The 15782-nt window shown below is 44.7% G+C and overlaps 1 protein-coding gene across 1 annotated transcript in view; it reads right to left on the reverse strand.

Annotated features, from left to right (window-relative positions):
- Positions 1-4741: 4741 nt before the first annotated feature.
- WBP2 (WW domain binding protein 2) overlaps positions 4742-15782 on the reverse strand; it is a 50214-nt gene continuing 39173 nt past the window's right edge. The window contains exons 7-8 of the mRNA XM_082271496.1: positions 5558-5631; positions 4742-4940 (exon numbers count right to left, since the gene is read on the reverse strand). Of these exons, the coding sequence (XP_082127622.1) occupies positions 4887-4940; positions 5558-5631 (128 nt within the window). The 3' untranslated portion in view covers positions 4742-4886. The remainder of the gene's footprint in view (positions 4941-5557; positions 5632-15782) is intronic.

Here is a 15782-nt window from a genome sequence, read left to right on the forward strand (position 1 = left end):
ATCCAGGGTCGCCGGTGAGGCCGAATCGGCCACTAGGACGCGCCTAAGCATCTGCGTCCAACTTGCGACCGCCTGGGCCGCCATGAGAGAGGCAAACAGAGCCTTAAGCATAGAACCCGTAACAGAATAAGTATGACGGGCAAGAGACTCCAATCTCCTATCCGTGGCATCACGGAACACAGGGGAATCCTCTGCAGGAATCGCAGTGGATTTGTTTAAAACCGCAATTGCGTGATCCACTGGGGGTGGCACACACCACCTTTCATCAGTGGAAGGCGAGAAAGGATAACGCAGCTTGAACCTACTTGGTACAGCAAAAGGTTTGCGTATATTGCGCCATTGTTCCTTAACAGCGCGCTGAAAATCATCATTGCAGGGAAAAACCTGTGGCGTCCTGCGTTTTCTCTGCGTCCCATAAGCCGCCAAGGCAGCGGGGGGACACACTTCATCCTGCAAACGCAGCGTTTGTTTTATGGAAGCAATCAATTCATCCATGATTGCAAGCTCTTCAGGCGAGCCAGGGGGAGAATTATCAACCCCTTCAACTTCAGCCTCCACCTTGGACCCCACTAGATCCAGGGAGGAGCGGGACCCCGATAAGGAGGCCCCCGCCATAACAACCCCATCACCTTCACCCTCAGAATCAGAGGAAAGAGCAACTCTGGGTCTTTTAGTAGATTGAGCAGCCACCAGCATCTGCACCTGAGCAGCAAGGCCAGCCACAATAGTGGCTAAATCCCCCCCTGGGGGGGAAACAGCGGTCCCCTGGCTTTCCACCAAGGCGGTAGGAAATTTGCCCTCCTGAGAATCCATTGCCCCTATAACAAATGCCGGATAATAAAGGGTTAACTGCCCCTTTAACAAGCGCGGCGAGCGCAGCCCACCGCACCACACACAAGCACAATGAGACCCCCACAGGGACAATAAAACTGACACAGGCAATGGATAGGAAGGATATAACCTGAGGAGACCCTCGCCGCTGCTGCTGCCTCGATCGGTGTTCCTGGAGAAGAGGAAGTGATGCTGCCAGGGCGCTCTATGAAAGCCTATGGGAGGCTACAAGAAAATGGCCGCCATGCATGTAGAACATGCGGCCGGAGCGAGTGTAGGCAAAATGGCGCCGTTTGGCGCCGAAACCGCCGCTCCACAGTACAGTAATGCACACATGTCTGTATATAAAAAAACATGTCAGATCGCCGCAGCGATCGCTGTATAATGCCCAAACATGCCACAAAACATGCCCCACAGCACACAGCTTCTCACACTGACAAGGCTGACACACACAGTGTCACACAGCTCCCCCCCCCCCTTGCAGCCCACAGCATGCAGCCGAGAGATAGGGAGACAAACAGTGTGAATAGAGGCAGGTTACACAGTCCCAGACTGACACCCCCCCAGACAGACAGGTCCCCACATAAATACACTTACCTCACAGTGGCGTGGGGGACCCGCACAGGTGAACAAGCCGCTGCACATGAGGCAGGGAGAGTCGCATACAAGACGCACAGAATGGGGGTTAAGAAACCGCACAGCGTCCAGTGAGGTAGCCACCTCACCAATCATCCCTGCACCGAACAGGGATGGGTCGTTCACTGTGCCAGGAGCGTTACCTGGCTGAACGCTCGATGGCAGGCTGGGAAGCCACTGACCCACGACCTGCGACCAGGGGGATCAGCCCGAGACCCAGCCCGCATGATCCTCTTCATCCGAAGAACTAACTAATGCTGACAAAAAGAACAGCTAAGTAAAGGTAGAGAGAAAACTCAAACAAAAAATCAAAAAAGAAGAAAGAGTCTGGGGCACAAAGCCCCAGCACAGAGAGAGCCAGCCACTCCTGACAAGCTAGACATTAAAACTGAGATATGGTTGCAGGAAGTAGGAGGGTATTGACTGAGGGGACCACCCCTTGAGGGTGGGATATGTTAAAAGCTTTAATGTTAACATATTCTGTTGCCTAGCTACTCCTTCGGAGCAAAGTCTAATACCCCATATGTGACGAATATGAAGAGGCGGCGACTGTCGGAGGACGTAAGAGAAACAGGGTTTTGATTGCTCAGCTTAGCTGCAGTTTGATATACTGAAATGACAGCAAGCACTGGTTGCAGGGCTGGGCTAGAATTTAGAGGGTCTCTTCGTATCCAAAGAGGAGTGTCAACCTGCATAATGCCAAAAGTAGAGGCAATGTTTTTTTTTTCTTGTTCAAAAAGATTTAGTGGAGTTTTACAGGTATAGCAGCCAACACAGAACCCATTGAGATGCAGGGAAACATAAAATAGCATGGGTACAAGGGGCTGGAGGTCAAATATTTACATAAGCAGTCCAGCCTTCTACAGCTGAGTGGTGCAGTTACACTAGACAGATAAAAATGAATGAGATTCTGGCATTGTAGGCAGCTAGAAGGTAGCGATTGTAAAAACAGAGCAGGAGTAAAGAGACAAGTGCATGAAGAGAGGAAGGAAGGGAGGTAGGGAAGAAAGGTAGGGGGGTACCTGGGGTTCACGGCGCTGTGTAAGAACCTAATACTAAGGTTCAAGCAACATGGTGTCAAAGTCTACCGGTAGAAAGTGGCACTGATTTTTATGAACATTATCAAGCGATGTTATTAGGCTATTTCCTGTGCTGGACAAATGTTTTTTATTTCACAATGAAAATGTGGAAAATACTGATTTTTTTTAATATAGTTAGAGACATCTTTTGGTCAAATGCAGTATTTTCCATTTTAAAATCAATAAAAAACCTTTGTCCAGCACAGGAAGAAGTGTGAAAACATTCTTTTTTTTTTAAAGTGTTACTAAACCCACAGCAGTAAAATCAGTCTGTATATGCAGTAAAGCATGCTTGTTATACTCACTGTGGAATCTAAGGGGTTAATCCTCTGCATTGTGTATACAGGCTGTTTGATCCTCTATGCACAGATCCTCTTCTTCCAATGACTCCAGAACATGTCCAGATAAGACATAGCCTTTGAAGTCAGGCTGCACATGCTCAGTTTGTTTTGTATCGCTAGAGGTTTTTTTTTTTCTTGGGAGAGTGCATGTGATCAGAACAGGGCCAATCAGCAATCTCCAGACAGAGGGTCAGGGGTCCTTCATCCTGATAGAACAGCTCAGTGCAGTATGAAAAATCCTCTTACAAGCTTTAACTAGTGCTCGGCTGACACCGATAGAAGTCACAGAATTGCTATATAATGCTGATGAGAAAAGATATTTGGCAGTTTATAGTTACTAAAATAATTGCATTTCCACTGTGGGAGACCAAATATAGTGAATGCACTTTTTTTTACATTTTTCATTGACAAAGAAAAAAAAGTACAAAAACAGAAAAGGCAGTGAAATATAAAAGGGAGAGTGCAAAAATCCTTCAGTATGCATATTTCCTATTCCCTAAACATAACCATATATAAAGTCTAGTCATACGTATTTCTTAACTCAATTGGACTCCCTTTTTGTAACAACTTTCTTTTTTTTGCCCTATTCACACAGAATGAATGTACATGCACTTTCACTGAGTGAATTGCTATGTGAATATTTTATAAATACGCCCTAATGCATGTGATTAAAAATGTAACATTTTACTAAAACTGAATACGGTAAATATTAAATGATTCCTGCTCCAAGAATAGTTGCCATCTGTGGTCTCTTAACAAGATATACTAAAATTTCTATATATTCCCTAAATATTAAACTGGTTGTAAAGGCAGGTTTTTTATTTTTTTACCTTACTGCATTCTATTTGGGGTAAATGTGAACAAAGCTTCTGCAGGGCCATGGGCACAGACAGCTTGCATCCAGGATAGCGTTTTTGGCCAAACACATACTGGTTGCAGCTAACTGTGCAGTACCCTATCTGCCCTCATTAAGTCGTTTAAATGAGGTCCAACAGTACCCTTTAATGCAAACGCTTGCACATAATTTGGAGGGGTAGTCAATGGTCAAGTCCACAAATTTTTGGACATATAATGTATATAATACATTTTCGTATCTCATTTAACAAAATAAACAGACATGCCAGCTTAGTAAATTTTTATCTTGGTTTAATATATTATGTACAGTGTATTTTCAATTTGACTCCTTCAAAATAATTTAAATTATTATTTGCATAAACACAGCAATCAAATAACAGAAATGAAGATTAGTGCATGCTTAATATAGCAGGATGCAGTACAGTCTAGTCTGCTATGATTTAGATGTGCAAGACAGAGCGGTCATAGAGTGGTCTTTCTGATGAGATCTAGAGGTGACTAGAAACTATCCTGCCAAAAGGAGCCTGCCATATGCTGATCAGAAATGTTAAGGCCAATTCTGGGCCAATTTTGTAATTTACAAAATTCTCCCAGCAGCTTAAAACAAAAAAGCATCCCAGATTGCATTCTTACCTTTGACCTGGAGCTATCCCCTGCAGTACTTTTTCACTACAAGACCTCCTCAGCCTTCTAGGTTAAATGCCACCCAGAGTCCTTCAACCCCTATGACAAAGGACATGGGCCTACCCCTGAGGGGGTATTACCACAGCCCCCTTCATTCACAGTATAATGATGTACAGAGTGGTGCTAATGTCATCACATAAGCCTTGCTCTCTGCACCATTGAGGGCCACCCACCACTGGAGAACACTTGTAGAGCGCCCATTGTGTCACGTGACTGGTCCGAAGACATAGGGAAATGCTAAAATAAAAATACTTAAAAACATTTTTAAAGAAAAAAGAAAAAGTAAAAACATACAGTGCAAGGGCCACTGGGGGCTAGGCCAGGAGTTAGGCTTTAATGAGCTATGGGGCCTTACTAACAGAAAGACTATCTTCAGGAATGATAGAGAATTAGTGTCTTTGGAAGATCCGGCTTCAAGTTAGGAAGCTACAAAGGTCCTTGGTTCTTAGTTGAATGTGTTTTACTGGTTTTTCTTTTCATCCGGTGGAAAGTAAGGAGGTGGTGGAGGATAATCCTGAAGAAAAAGAAAATATGGATTAGACTATAGGGGAATTTTAAGGCTTAAGGTAACCATACACATAGCAAATTGTCATCAATCTAGGTATCACCATTTGCTAATAGGCGATTCCACATCAATCAAAACCCTAGTTCCCAACCTGCGTCTAGTCTATGAATGTCTTCTTAAACATGCCCTTAGTCTCCATCAACTCCTACAGCAAGTTTGGAGTCTAACAATCCCTTGTAGCATGATTGTATTGTCTGGCTACTGTATCTCCTGTTGTATGTTTGCAGTCTTTGACATCTTTTTGCAGCATTACATTCACTGAATATTACGCGTGCCCCTTTGGTAACATCAGGGGCCACACGTGAGGCCCCCATACTGTTGACCACCACTGGATAAAAACATCAACTGACTCAACACTTGTGTACGGTTTAAAATCTGATCAGTCATAAATGTAAAAGGTTGAAACCAAATCAGCCAGTTATAGCGACAAAAACTCACTAATCAATTAAAGAGAATGCCTAGTTTATCATTTGTATTCGATTCAATCAGATCCCATCAAACACTTGATTAACTGATCAAATTGAGGCCACCATAACACAGAATTAGTGTTAACCTAGTAGGCTTACCATTGGCATGAAAACATTGGGAGGGTTGGTACTGCTGTATCCACTGGCAGCTGCCTCTGCAGCTTTGGCCTCAGCTACAGAAAAAAAAAAAAACATAAAATGTGTAAGAAAAATGTAAAAATATTCAAGAATTCCTGTCAGAAAGAAGAACCATTATTCAACAGAAAAAAAATTAAAGCAGATTAAAGTAAAGTAAATGAGGACGTCTAATTTACTTACTTTTTTCGGATGATGCATACTCGTTCGAAGTCAGTAACCAGAAAGTACAGAAACCAGTGGCCGCTGACTCCCACCATCGCCATCTGATCCAATCCTGACCGCCAAAAACAGACTGATGGGGTACCTATTCCCCTTCCGCCTGGCGGATCAGATGGCATTGAATGAAAATGGACAGGCGGTCTGTTTCTATCCGATTGCCCCATAGATGAGAGCAGGCTGTGTCCGTGTCAGCTCTGCATAGCGGAGCAGACACTGACCTGTCATCAGCCTGCTCAGCAATGGCAATGCCCATATTTCTCCCATGACAGCTTTACTTCAATAAAATTAAACAGACAACTTATTTTTGCAAAGTAGAGAACAAATATTTACTCTGTTTAGATTTATGGACAGAACACATAACTTGCTTATGGCGCTTTTTCACTGCATAGAACCGTACCGGCTCGGCACGCTTTTGTGCTTTTCCACTGCGGTACCGCATGGTATAGGGTCGGAACGGTTCGGTACGGTACGGTATAGGTTTGCTTTTCCACTGCATGGAACCGAACGGTACGGTACGGTACGGCTCTGAAAAAACAGTACCTACTCGATTGTGGTTCCAACAGGTACCAAACTGGTACCATATCCCACAATCCTTTGCATGCAGTCACTACTAGCCACTGATTGGTCAGAGAATCACACCCACCCCATTGTTATCCCACCCACTTAACTTTAGTACTACTTTAGTGGAAAAGCAAACCTATACCGTACCGTACCGAACCGTTCCGACACTATACCATGCGGTACCGCAGTGGAAAAGCAAACCGGGCCAAGCAGGGCCGAGTAGAGCCGAGCCGGTACTAGCCGGTACTTGCAGTGGAAAAGTGCCATTACAGTCAGGATGCCCAAAAGCTGTCCAGCTGAGGGGTGAGCAACATTCACTGAGAAATGGTGTGGAGAACTCAAATCTAGATTAAGAAAAGCTAAACCAAATATGGAAATTGCCATTACCAAGTAGATGGCACCCTGAGGATCAATCTTGGACAAGGATAGATAATCAACTCTATAGGGAAACTGCTAGATGAATGAACAATCGACCTCAATAACAAGTGGAAGACCAACTGACCATTCACTAAAAGACAGGTGGAACAACATAATATTCAAACAGTAGAAAGCAAGACCAACAAATAATGTGGTAAAAAAAATGTTTCCAAGTCCCAGAGAAAACAGATTCCTAAGAGGAAATCTAAACAGACATACTATGTATAATAGAAAAAAATCAAATAACTGCAAGAATGTTGGTCAGAAAGTGAAGTCTAGCTAGATCACTTCATTGTGGCCCCTTTTGCAGGTATAGTTATGTAAAACATTAAAAATAGGTGCCTATACGATTTAAAATCCAGTAATACACTCTCGCCCTGCTCTGCACATGCTCAGTTGCTCTCTTTTTTTTCTGCACTGTGCCAACTTTGTAGAGGGGCGATCTGCTGACAATCTAAAGATGAAAGTCGAACTAAACCCATTGATTTAACAGTTTCAAAAAACAGTGACATTCCTGGCTTACAAGGAATGCTAACTGTCACATTTGCTTATGCTCTCAAGCAAACTGTAAAACCATGAAATTATAATTATTATTATTATATAGGATAATTATAGCACCGACAGTTTACGCAGCGCTTTACAAGGGGTAGACAGTAAAATACAATACACTTTAATACAGTAGGAATCAGAGGGCCCTGCTCGTTAGAGCTTACAATCTAAGAGGGAGGGTCAAGAGATACAAGAGGTAATAAATGTGGGGGATAGGCAGATGGAGAAAATAAAAATACAGTTGTTAGGTGGTTGCCAGATAGTCTTCTCTGAAGAGATGTGTTTTCAGGGATCGTCTGAAAGTGGACAAAGTAGGTGATAGTTGGACAGATGGGGTAGAGCATTCCAGAGGATGGGAGTAGTCCTGGAGGCGGGCAAGGGAAGAAGTGACAAGGGAGCTAGAGAGTAGGAGGTCCTGGGAGGAACGAAGAGAGCAATTTGGTTGGTATTTTGAGGCCAGGTTAGTGATGTAGCTGGGTGCCAAGTTATGGATGGCTTTGTAAGTTATGGTTAGTAATTTGAATTTAATTTGTAGGTTGAGTGGCAGCCAATGGAAGGATTGGCAAAGAGGGGTAGCAGACACAGAGCGGATTGTAAGGTGAATGAGCCTGGCCGCAGTGTTCATGATGGATTGAAGGGGGATAGCCTATTTAAAGGTAGGCCAATGAGAAGGGAGTTGCAGTAATTGAGACGAGAGATGACCAGGGAATGGATTAGAAGCTTTGTGGTGTTGTTGGTTAGGAAGGGGCGTATCTTTGAGATGTTGTGGAGGTTGAGGCAGCAAGCTTTGGACAGGGACTGGATGTGTGGCTGAAAGGATAGTTCAGTGTCCAGTATTACACGTAGGACCTTGGCATGGGGGGACAGGTTGATTGTTGAGCCGTTGATTTTGACAGAGAAATCAGAGGAAGAGGAACGTGGGGAGGAAATATCATGAGCTCAGTTTTGGATAGGTTGAATTTGAGGAAGTGATGTGACATCCAGGCTGATACGTCTGTTAGTAAGTTGGTGATGCGTGGGGAGACTGATGGGAGTGAGCTTTTTGGGTTTCATCAGCGTTGAGATGATATTGAAAGCAATGGGAAACTATCAGCTGACCCAGGGAGGAGGTGTAGATTGAGAAAAGGAGCGGTCCAAGAACAGAACCTTGGGGGACCCGACGGAGAAAAGAAGAGGAGAGGAGGTAGTAGAGTTTTAAGTAGCACCGAAGGTGCGTTGCAAAAGGTAGGATGAGAAACAGTGAAGAGTACAGTCACGGAGACCAAGGGTGTAGATTTTTTTTGAGGAGGAGGGGGTGGTCCTCTATGTCAAAGGCAGCAAAGAGATCCAGGAGGAGTAGTACAGAATAGTGGCCAACTGGCCATTGGTGTTTGCTATTAGTAGGTCGTTTGTGGGTTTAAGGAGAGCAGTTTCAGTGGAATGTTGAGGGCCAAATCCAGACTAGAGGGAATCAAGAAGTTTGTTCTTAGATGGTCGCTCAGTTGGTTGTAGACCAATCGTTCAAGGAGTTTGGAGAAGTTGAGTAAGGAGATGGGGCGTAGATTGTGAAGATTGGTGGGGTCCAGTGAAGGCTTTTTATGGACGGGAGTGACTAACGCATGTTTTAGAGAGTTGGGGAAGATGCCAGAAGAGAGGGAAAGGTTGAAGATGTGAGTTAGAGAGCGAAGAATAGAGTCAGAGAGTGAGCGTTGCATTTGCGAGAGAGCAGGTTTCAGGGGGCAGATGGTTAGATGGGTGTTAGATAAAAGTCCAGTAACCTCATTAATACTAGCAGGGTTGAATGAGGAAAAATAGCTGGTGGCTTGGCTGAAAAGGATAGGAGGGTTTAGTTCTGCTTTAACTGCTGTTCTGGGCAGCCTGCAGCAAGAAGAAATAGGAGCAATGCTGGAGGCAATTTACAGCACACACTAATTTTGGTAGCATAATTATTAAATGTGGAATGTGTATTCCTTGCTGAAGAACATCATTTTTTGTCAACTGTTTTGAGTAGTTCTGCTTTAAGCCTAGCCCACCTAACCCTGCTAATCAGAGCAGACAGGAGTACTGAGGAAATCTATGTTTTCCTGAAAAGATCTAGGGAATAGGGAACTATTGTACACAAATAACACATTTTTACACACAAAATATAAAGCACATAACACAATTTGTTCAGTAAGCTAGGAGGGAGGAATACAGAGCATTAGCTTGATTATTAACTAAAAGTAAACTTTACACATGGATGAGTCAATAAGTGGCATTTATCGGGATCAATATTCTGAGCATTACTTCTTTTACCATGTTTTTATTAGGACCTGAGCTTCCTTGAATCATACCGGCCTATCTCCCTGCTCCAGGTGGACATCAAAATACAGGCGAAAATATTGGCGATGCGCTTTAATCAAGTTGTCCTTAACCTGGTGCATGCGGACCAAGCCGGATTTATGCCGGGCAGGAACATGTCATTTAATCTAAGGAAGTTATTCATGAACATACAAGCCCATCATGACAACACTGGGGACGCTTGACACTGCCAAGGCGTTCGATTTGGTGGAGTGGAGCTACTAGTGGAAGTGTTTGGCACAATATGGCTTTGGCTCCAACTTTCTTAGGTGGGTCCGTTTGCTTTACCAGGCTCCTCTTGCCAGGGTTGTGTTGTGGCTAATGGTTGGCTCTCAGACACTTTTGAACTTACTAGAGGCACTAGACAGGGCTGCCCCCTGCCCCCCCCTTCTATATGCACTGGCCACAGAGCCCCTTGCAATTTCTATTAGGGACAACCCGTTGATACTGGGCCTGCGTGTGGGCGATCTAGAAGAAAAGTTGAGTATGTATGCGGACGACTCCCTGCTATATTTAGCAGACTCACGTTCCTCTCTGGCTGAGGCACTGCGTAAAATTGAACACTTTGGCTCATTTTCTGGGCTCAGGATCAACTTGGGGAAATCACAGATTCTCCCGCTTGATCTTGCCCCCCAAACTGAATTACAGACCCAGTTGCCACTCCAGAGGGTCAGCAGTATCAAATACCTTGGGGTGCAGGTGACTAGGGGACCCACAGATTATGTCTCTCTCAACATAGAACCTCTCTTTTCGCTGATTAAAAATCCAAAACGCAAATATGGGCCTGTCTCCCACTCGGCGTGCTAGGTCATATTAACCTTGTCAAAATGATACTCCTCCCCAAAATTCTATATGTATTGTGTATCCAGTGTATATACCACTAAAATACTTTAAAATTATAGACGTAATTCTCAAGCCGTTTGTATGGGGTAAGGATAGACATAAATTGGCATGGCGTCTGCTTAAAAATCCCACTGACTTGGCTGGCACAGCTCTGCCGGATTTCAGTCTGTATTATTTAGCATCCCAAGTATACCAATTATTTCATATAGATAAGACTGACAAGCAACGCTTCCTCCTACTTCTGTGTCCCAGATGGGCTCAACTGACCCCATCTGTGCTATAGCTGCGGGAATGGATGATGGCTCCGGGATGGGTGGACGTGGTTCCCTCTTACATCACTACAGACAGATTTGGAGACTGGCCTCTGTCAAATTAGACATACCTGCACATAACAACTACACACCCCTTTGGTATAACAAAACGCTTCCAGAATTTCTGACAGTGCCTGACTCAGAGGTTTGGTGTCATGGGGGAGTTTATTGCCTTTCACACCTGATATCTGCAGACTCACTGAAAACATTTGATGCCCTGAAAGTGGGGTTTACCCTCCCAATCATATGCTCTTCCGGTTCCTAAAGGTCCATCATGCTCTACACGCTCAATTCCCAGACTCTGTGCCTCATCTCTCTCGCAATCCTATCATGGAGATGGTCAAAAGCGAAGATCCCCAGAAATTAATATCTATATTTTATGACACGCTGCATACCCCTTCCTCGACTAAACTAGCCTATGAAGTTAAAACGCAATGGGAGGGGGACCTGGGGAGCCTGGAGGATGGTGACTGGGGTAAGGCACTGGACACATGTAAAGCGGTCTCGCCCAAATTGTCGGATAGATTGACTCAAATGTATATTCTCCATCGCACGTACCTCCCGCCTGTGCGCCTAGCTAAATTCAATCAGAGCCGGTCCTCTACCTGCCTAATGTGCCAGTTGGCACCAAGCACATTCTACCAACTTCTGTGGTCCTGCCCCTACGTGCAGAGCTATTGGAAGCAAGTGGTAGATTTCTGACCCTGGACCCCAAATCATGCCTACTGGGCATCTTTCCGGATGCCAATATCGATAAACACACAAAATCGTAAATTGAGATCTAAATTCTGGATGAGGCAGACCCCCCCCCCCCCACCCCAGATTTCCCGACTGGAAGGCTGACGTAAATGACACCCTACGCTATAAAAAATAAATTTATATCAATAGGGGATGTCCTATGAAATACAACAAAGTTTGGGACCACTGGCTCAATGTATCTGACACATGTGTGCAGTGATGATGACCTTACGTCCCCCTCCTGAGTGATTCTTGCCTCAGCCTGACTTACGCAGGTCGTGTTTTCTTCACCCCCACCTGTGTATATGTGACATGATTATATTCCTTGCAAACCTAGATGTAACTGCTTTCCTACGTTCTTTCTTTGTGCCGTGTTTTGATCTCCTGTTATCTTCTGTGTGTATTACCTGGTTACTGATTGTTCTGAACTATGCATCTGTACGTATGCTTGTAAACTGTACTTTTTGTATGTTTTTATTCTAATAAAAATGTTTAATTAAAAAAAAAGAAATGCACCTGCATTCGTTGGGTCACTGGAAAAAAATAATGTCCCTGCATTCTTGGTGTCACTAAAGGAAAAAATGCCCCTCCATTGAAGGTGTCACTGGAAGGACAAATGGCTTTTCTGTGCTGAGAGTGCGCTCCACGTGCGCTCTCAGCACAGTGAATAGGATGTCACAGGCAGCTCCTGATGCAGGATAGTGACCAGGAGATTCTGAACATGTGTCTGGTGTGACATCCAGTCAAATTGGTCACAACATCTGAAAGCCCACCTCTGCTACTTGGCATTTAGACATTTGGGCTGCTCTGTGCAAGTCCATTGCACAGAGCAAGTAAATAAAAACCCAATTGTTTAAAAAAAAAAATGCATTTATAATCACATTAATGTCACTACACTGTGTCCCAACAGGGTAATCCACACTGGGTATTTCTAAACAGCAATCTCAGCAGTTTTGGAAGTGGTATAGAGAAAAAGATCTCAAGCTTCTTACCTTGTTACTGCTGCCTGAATGTGTGTCCCCCATTTGTTGAGCCCTCAGGTTCTCCATCTATCTAGAGAAAGTGGAATAGCTCCCTTTCTCAAATCTTCCGCCTCCCCATTGGAACAGGTGTGGGTGGTGTCTGATATCCATGATGACGTGTGATATTGGGTTCCGCCCACCTTTACTTTTTCTATCCCAGGCATAAGACACTGATGTTTTCCACAGCGGCTCCCTCCAGCAGCTGCTGATGTTCTGGCTCTGTGCCACGTTCTCCAGCTACTCAAATCAAAGAAGTGACGGCGGCGCCACTCCTGTCAAACAGCGGGATAGAGAGCGAGGAACGGACAAGCTCCCAGTGCCTCCTCCTCCACAGTACTGCATGGCGCCTGAATGGATTGACAGCGGCATCACTACTGTCACACAGTGTGGTAGAGAACAAGGCACTGACAAGCCCCCAAAGCTCCCTTCATCCGGTGCAGAGTAGGGAAGCCTAGTTTGCCTAGCGTTAGTGCCGGTCCTTCTGGTAAAGCCGAGAAGGATCGCAGGTCTTGTGGCTTGAAGTCAATGCAAGTCATGCAAGGATGGGAAGATTTCTACCTCAGCCACTGCTCTTGGGGACATACGCAAAAGTCACTGGCTAACTTAAAGTGAACCTGTGGCCAGGATGTGAACATTTAAAGTCCACTGCAATGTTTAATTGCTAGTTTTTGTCTAGGGCAGCGTTTCCCAATTGGTGTTCCATGGACCCCACAAAATTGCCACATCAAAGATGGCTGACGCTACCTGCTGTTTACGGAAGGTCGGAAAAAGCAGAGCAGGGCCGGTACGGGGGGAGGGGCGGAACCTTTTCCCTGTCAGCGGAGATACCCACCTGACAGGGGCTTCGTAGTCACGTAGTGACGTCACTGAGTTCGGCTGCAGGATTTGAAAGGACCAAGAGGAAAGGAGCAGAGAGTTTGCCTGCCGAAGCTGTGACCTGGAGGAGCCGCCGTGCCAAGGAAGAACCAAGCTGAGGCTGAGGGGAGGTTAAATACCAATGGTATTTGTATTATGCAGCATGAGGGGGTTAATGTATTGCTACTGGTCACTGATGCATTAGTGACCGACCAGTGGCAGAGCTGCATTAGTGCAATCAGTGTCTGTGTTAATTAAACCCTTTTTGCTGCATTAGTGCAACCAGTGTCAGTGTTAGTGCAACTCATGTTAATTAACACAGACACTGGTGCCACTAATGCAGCAAAAAGGGTTTAATTAACACAGACACTGGTTGCCCTAATGCAGCTCAAAGGGGTTAATTAACTGCCACTGGTCGGTCACTAATGCATCAGTGATCAGTGGCAATACATTAGCGCCCTCATGCAGCATAATACAAATACCATTAGAAATTAACCACTTGCCGACCCGTCACAGTACATATACTGCGACAGGGTGGAAGCTACAGGTGTACGTCACTGCCTGTTTCTGGTGTATGCCCCTGTTCTATCAGAATAGCGCTACCTATCAGATTCTGCAATCGTGCAATGTAAAATTCAAGACTTGCGTGGGTGTAAGAAGATGTCCGCCGTTGCTTCATGTTCTGTCACATTAGGAAACCTATTGGAACACATAGTGGCCATGTTGGAATGCCTGGCGCATGCACAGCAAGTTGTTCTCGGCCGAACGTCACTTCCGGTTGCATCATTTGATAGGTAGCGCTATTATGATAGAACAGGGGCATACACCAGAAACAGGCAGTGACGTACACCTGTAGCTGCCACCCCGTCGCAGTATATGTACTGTGACGGGTCAGCAAGTGGTTAATTGCCAATGGTATTTGTATTGTGCAGCATGAGGGGGTTAATGTATCGCCACTGATCACGCTGTTTGGATGTGAAGGGGGCAGTGCTTACCAGATATAAACCAAATATAAAACCCGACATAAAAAGAATTTGCCAGCAAAACAGAACATTACACTCTGCTCATTAAAAGGTTTGCGCCGTGCCGCCCTGCACCACTCTACAGCACACAATTTTTTGTTGGGGTTACAAATTTTTTCTATACCATGTCAAAGGGTTCAACGGGAAAAATGAATTGGGAAACCCTGGTCCGGGGGCAAAAAAAATAATATAAATTAAAAAAAAGGATTTACCTAACCGATCCTCCCTGCAGCTAGACTGGTCCCCTGCAACTGGTCCCCGCAACTTTGCTGATGTCATCAAACCAGAGCAGGGTCCATGAACAGGAGGATGCCACCGCCGGATTATGGAGGAGCATCGCCTGCCGGTGGAGTGGAGGATCAGATAAGTAAAACTGTTTCTCCTCTACCCCCAAAAAAATAAACAGTTAACCCCTGCAGTGCAAGGGACCATTTCTAAATTTGCTCGAAGTTGCTCTTTAATTAATGTTCTTAACTGCTTCCTGCCTGCCCACCCACCACAGTTTTACTGCGGCAGGATGGCTCTCCTGCGCAAACTGACGTAGCTCTATGTCGGTCGCTTGCAGGGTGCTGGGGGATGCCAATTCACAGGGTCGGTGGCCACAATTGCTGCCGGGCACCCGCAATCGCTCCCTGCTGAGAGAGAAGGACGGTCTGCTATTGTAAACACAGCAGACCGTTCTTCTCTCTGAAATGATCACAGAGGGCCTGTGATCCTTCTACATAGGATCACAGGTCTCTATGCTCATGTCACAAGTCCATCCCCCCATACAGTTAGTAAACACTCCTCTAGGCTCACAGTTAACCCCTTCCATGCCAATGTCAATATTACAGTAACAGTGCATATTTTTAGCACTGATTACTGTAATAATGTCACTGGTCCTCCCAAAAGTGTCAAAAATATCAGTTAGGGGTCCGATCTGTCCGCCACAATGTCGCTGTCCAGCTAAAAATCAGTCTGCCATTGCTAGTAAAAATAAATAAGCAAATAAAAATATGACATAAATATCTTTCCCGTAGTTAGTAGACACAATAGCTTTTGCGCAAACCAATCAAAATACGCTTATTGCGATTTTTTTTTACCAAAAATATGTAGCAGAATACAAATTGTCTTTAAAGGATGAAAAAAATTAGATTTTTAAATTTTTGGGGGGGGGGGGGGGATGTTATATAGCAGAATGTGAAAAATATTGTTTTTTTTTGTTTTTCAGAAATGTCACACTTTTTGTTTACAGCACAAAAAATAAAAATCATACAGGTGATCAAATACCACCAAAAGAAAGCTCTATTTGTGGGGAAAAAAGCACATTAATTTATTTAGGTACAGCGTG

The sequence above is a fragment of the Pelophylax lessonae genome, assembly GCF_965119305.1.
Source record: "Pelophylax lessonae genome assembly, chromosome: 11".
NCBI lineage: Eukaryota > Metazoa > Chordata > Amphibia > Anura > Ranidae > Pelophylax > Pelophylax lessonae.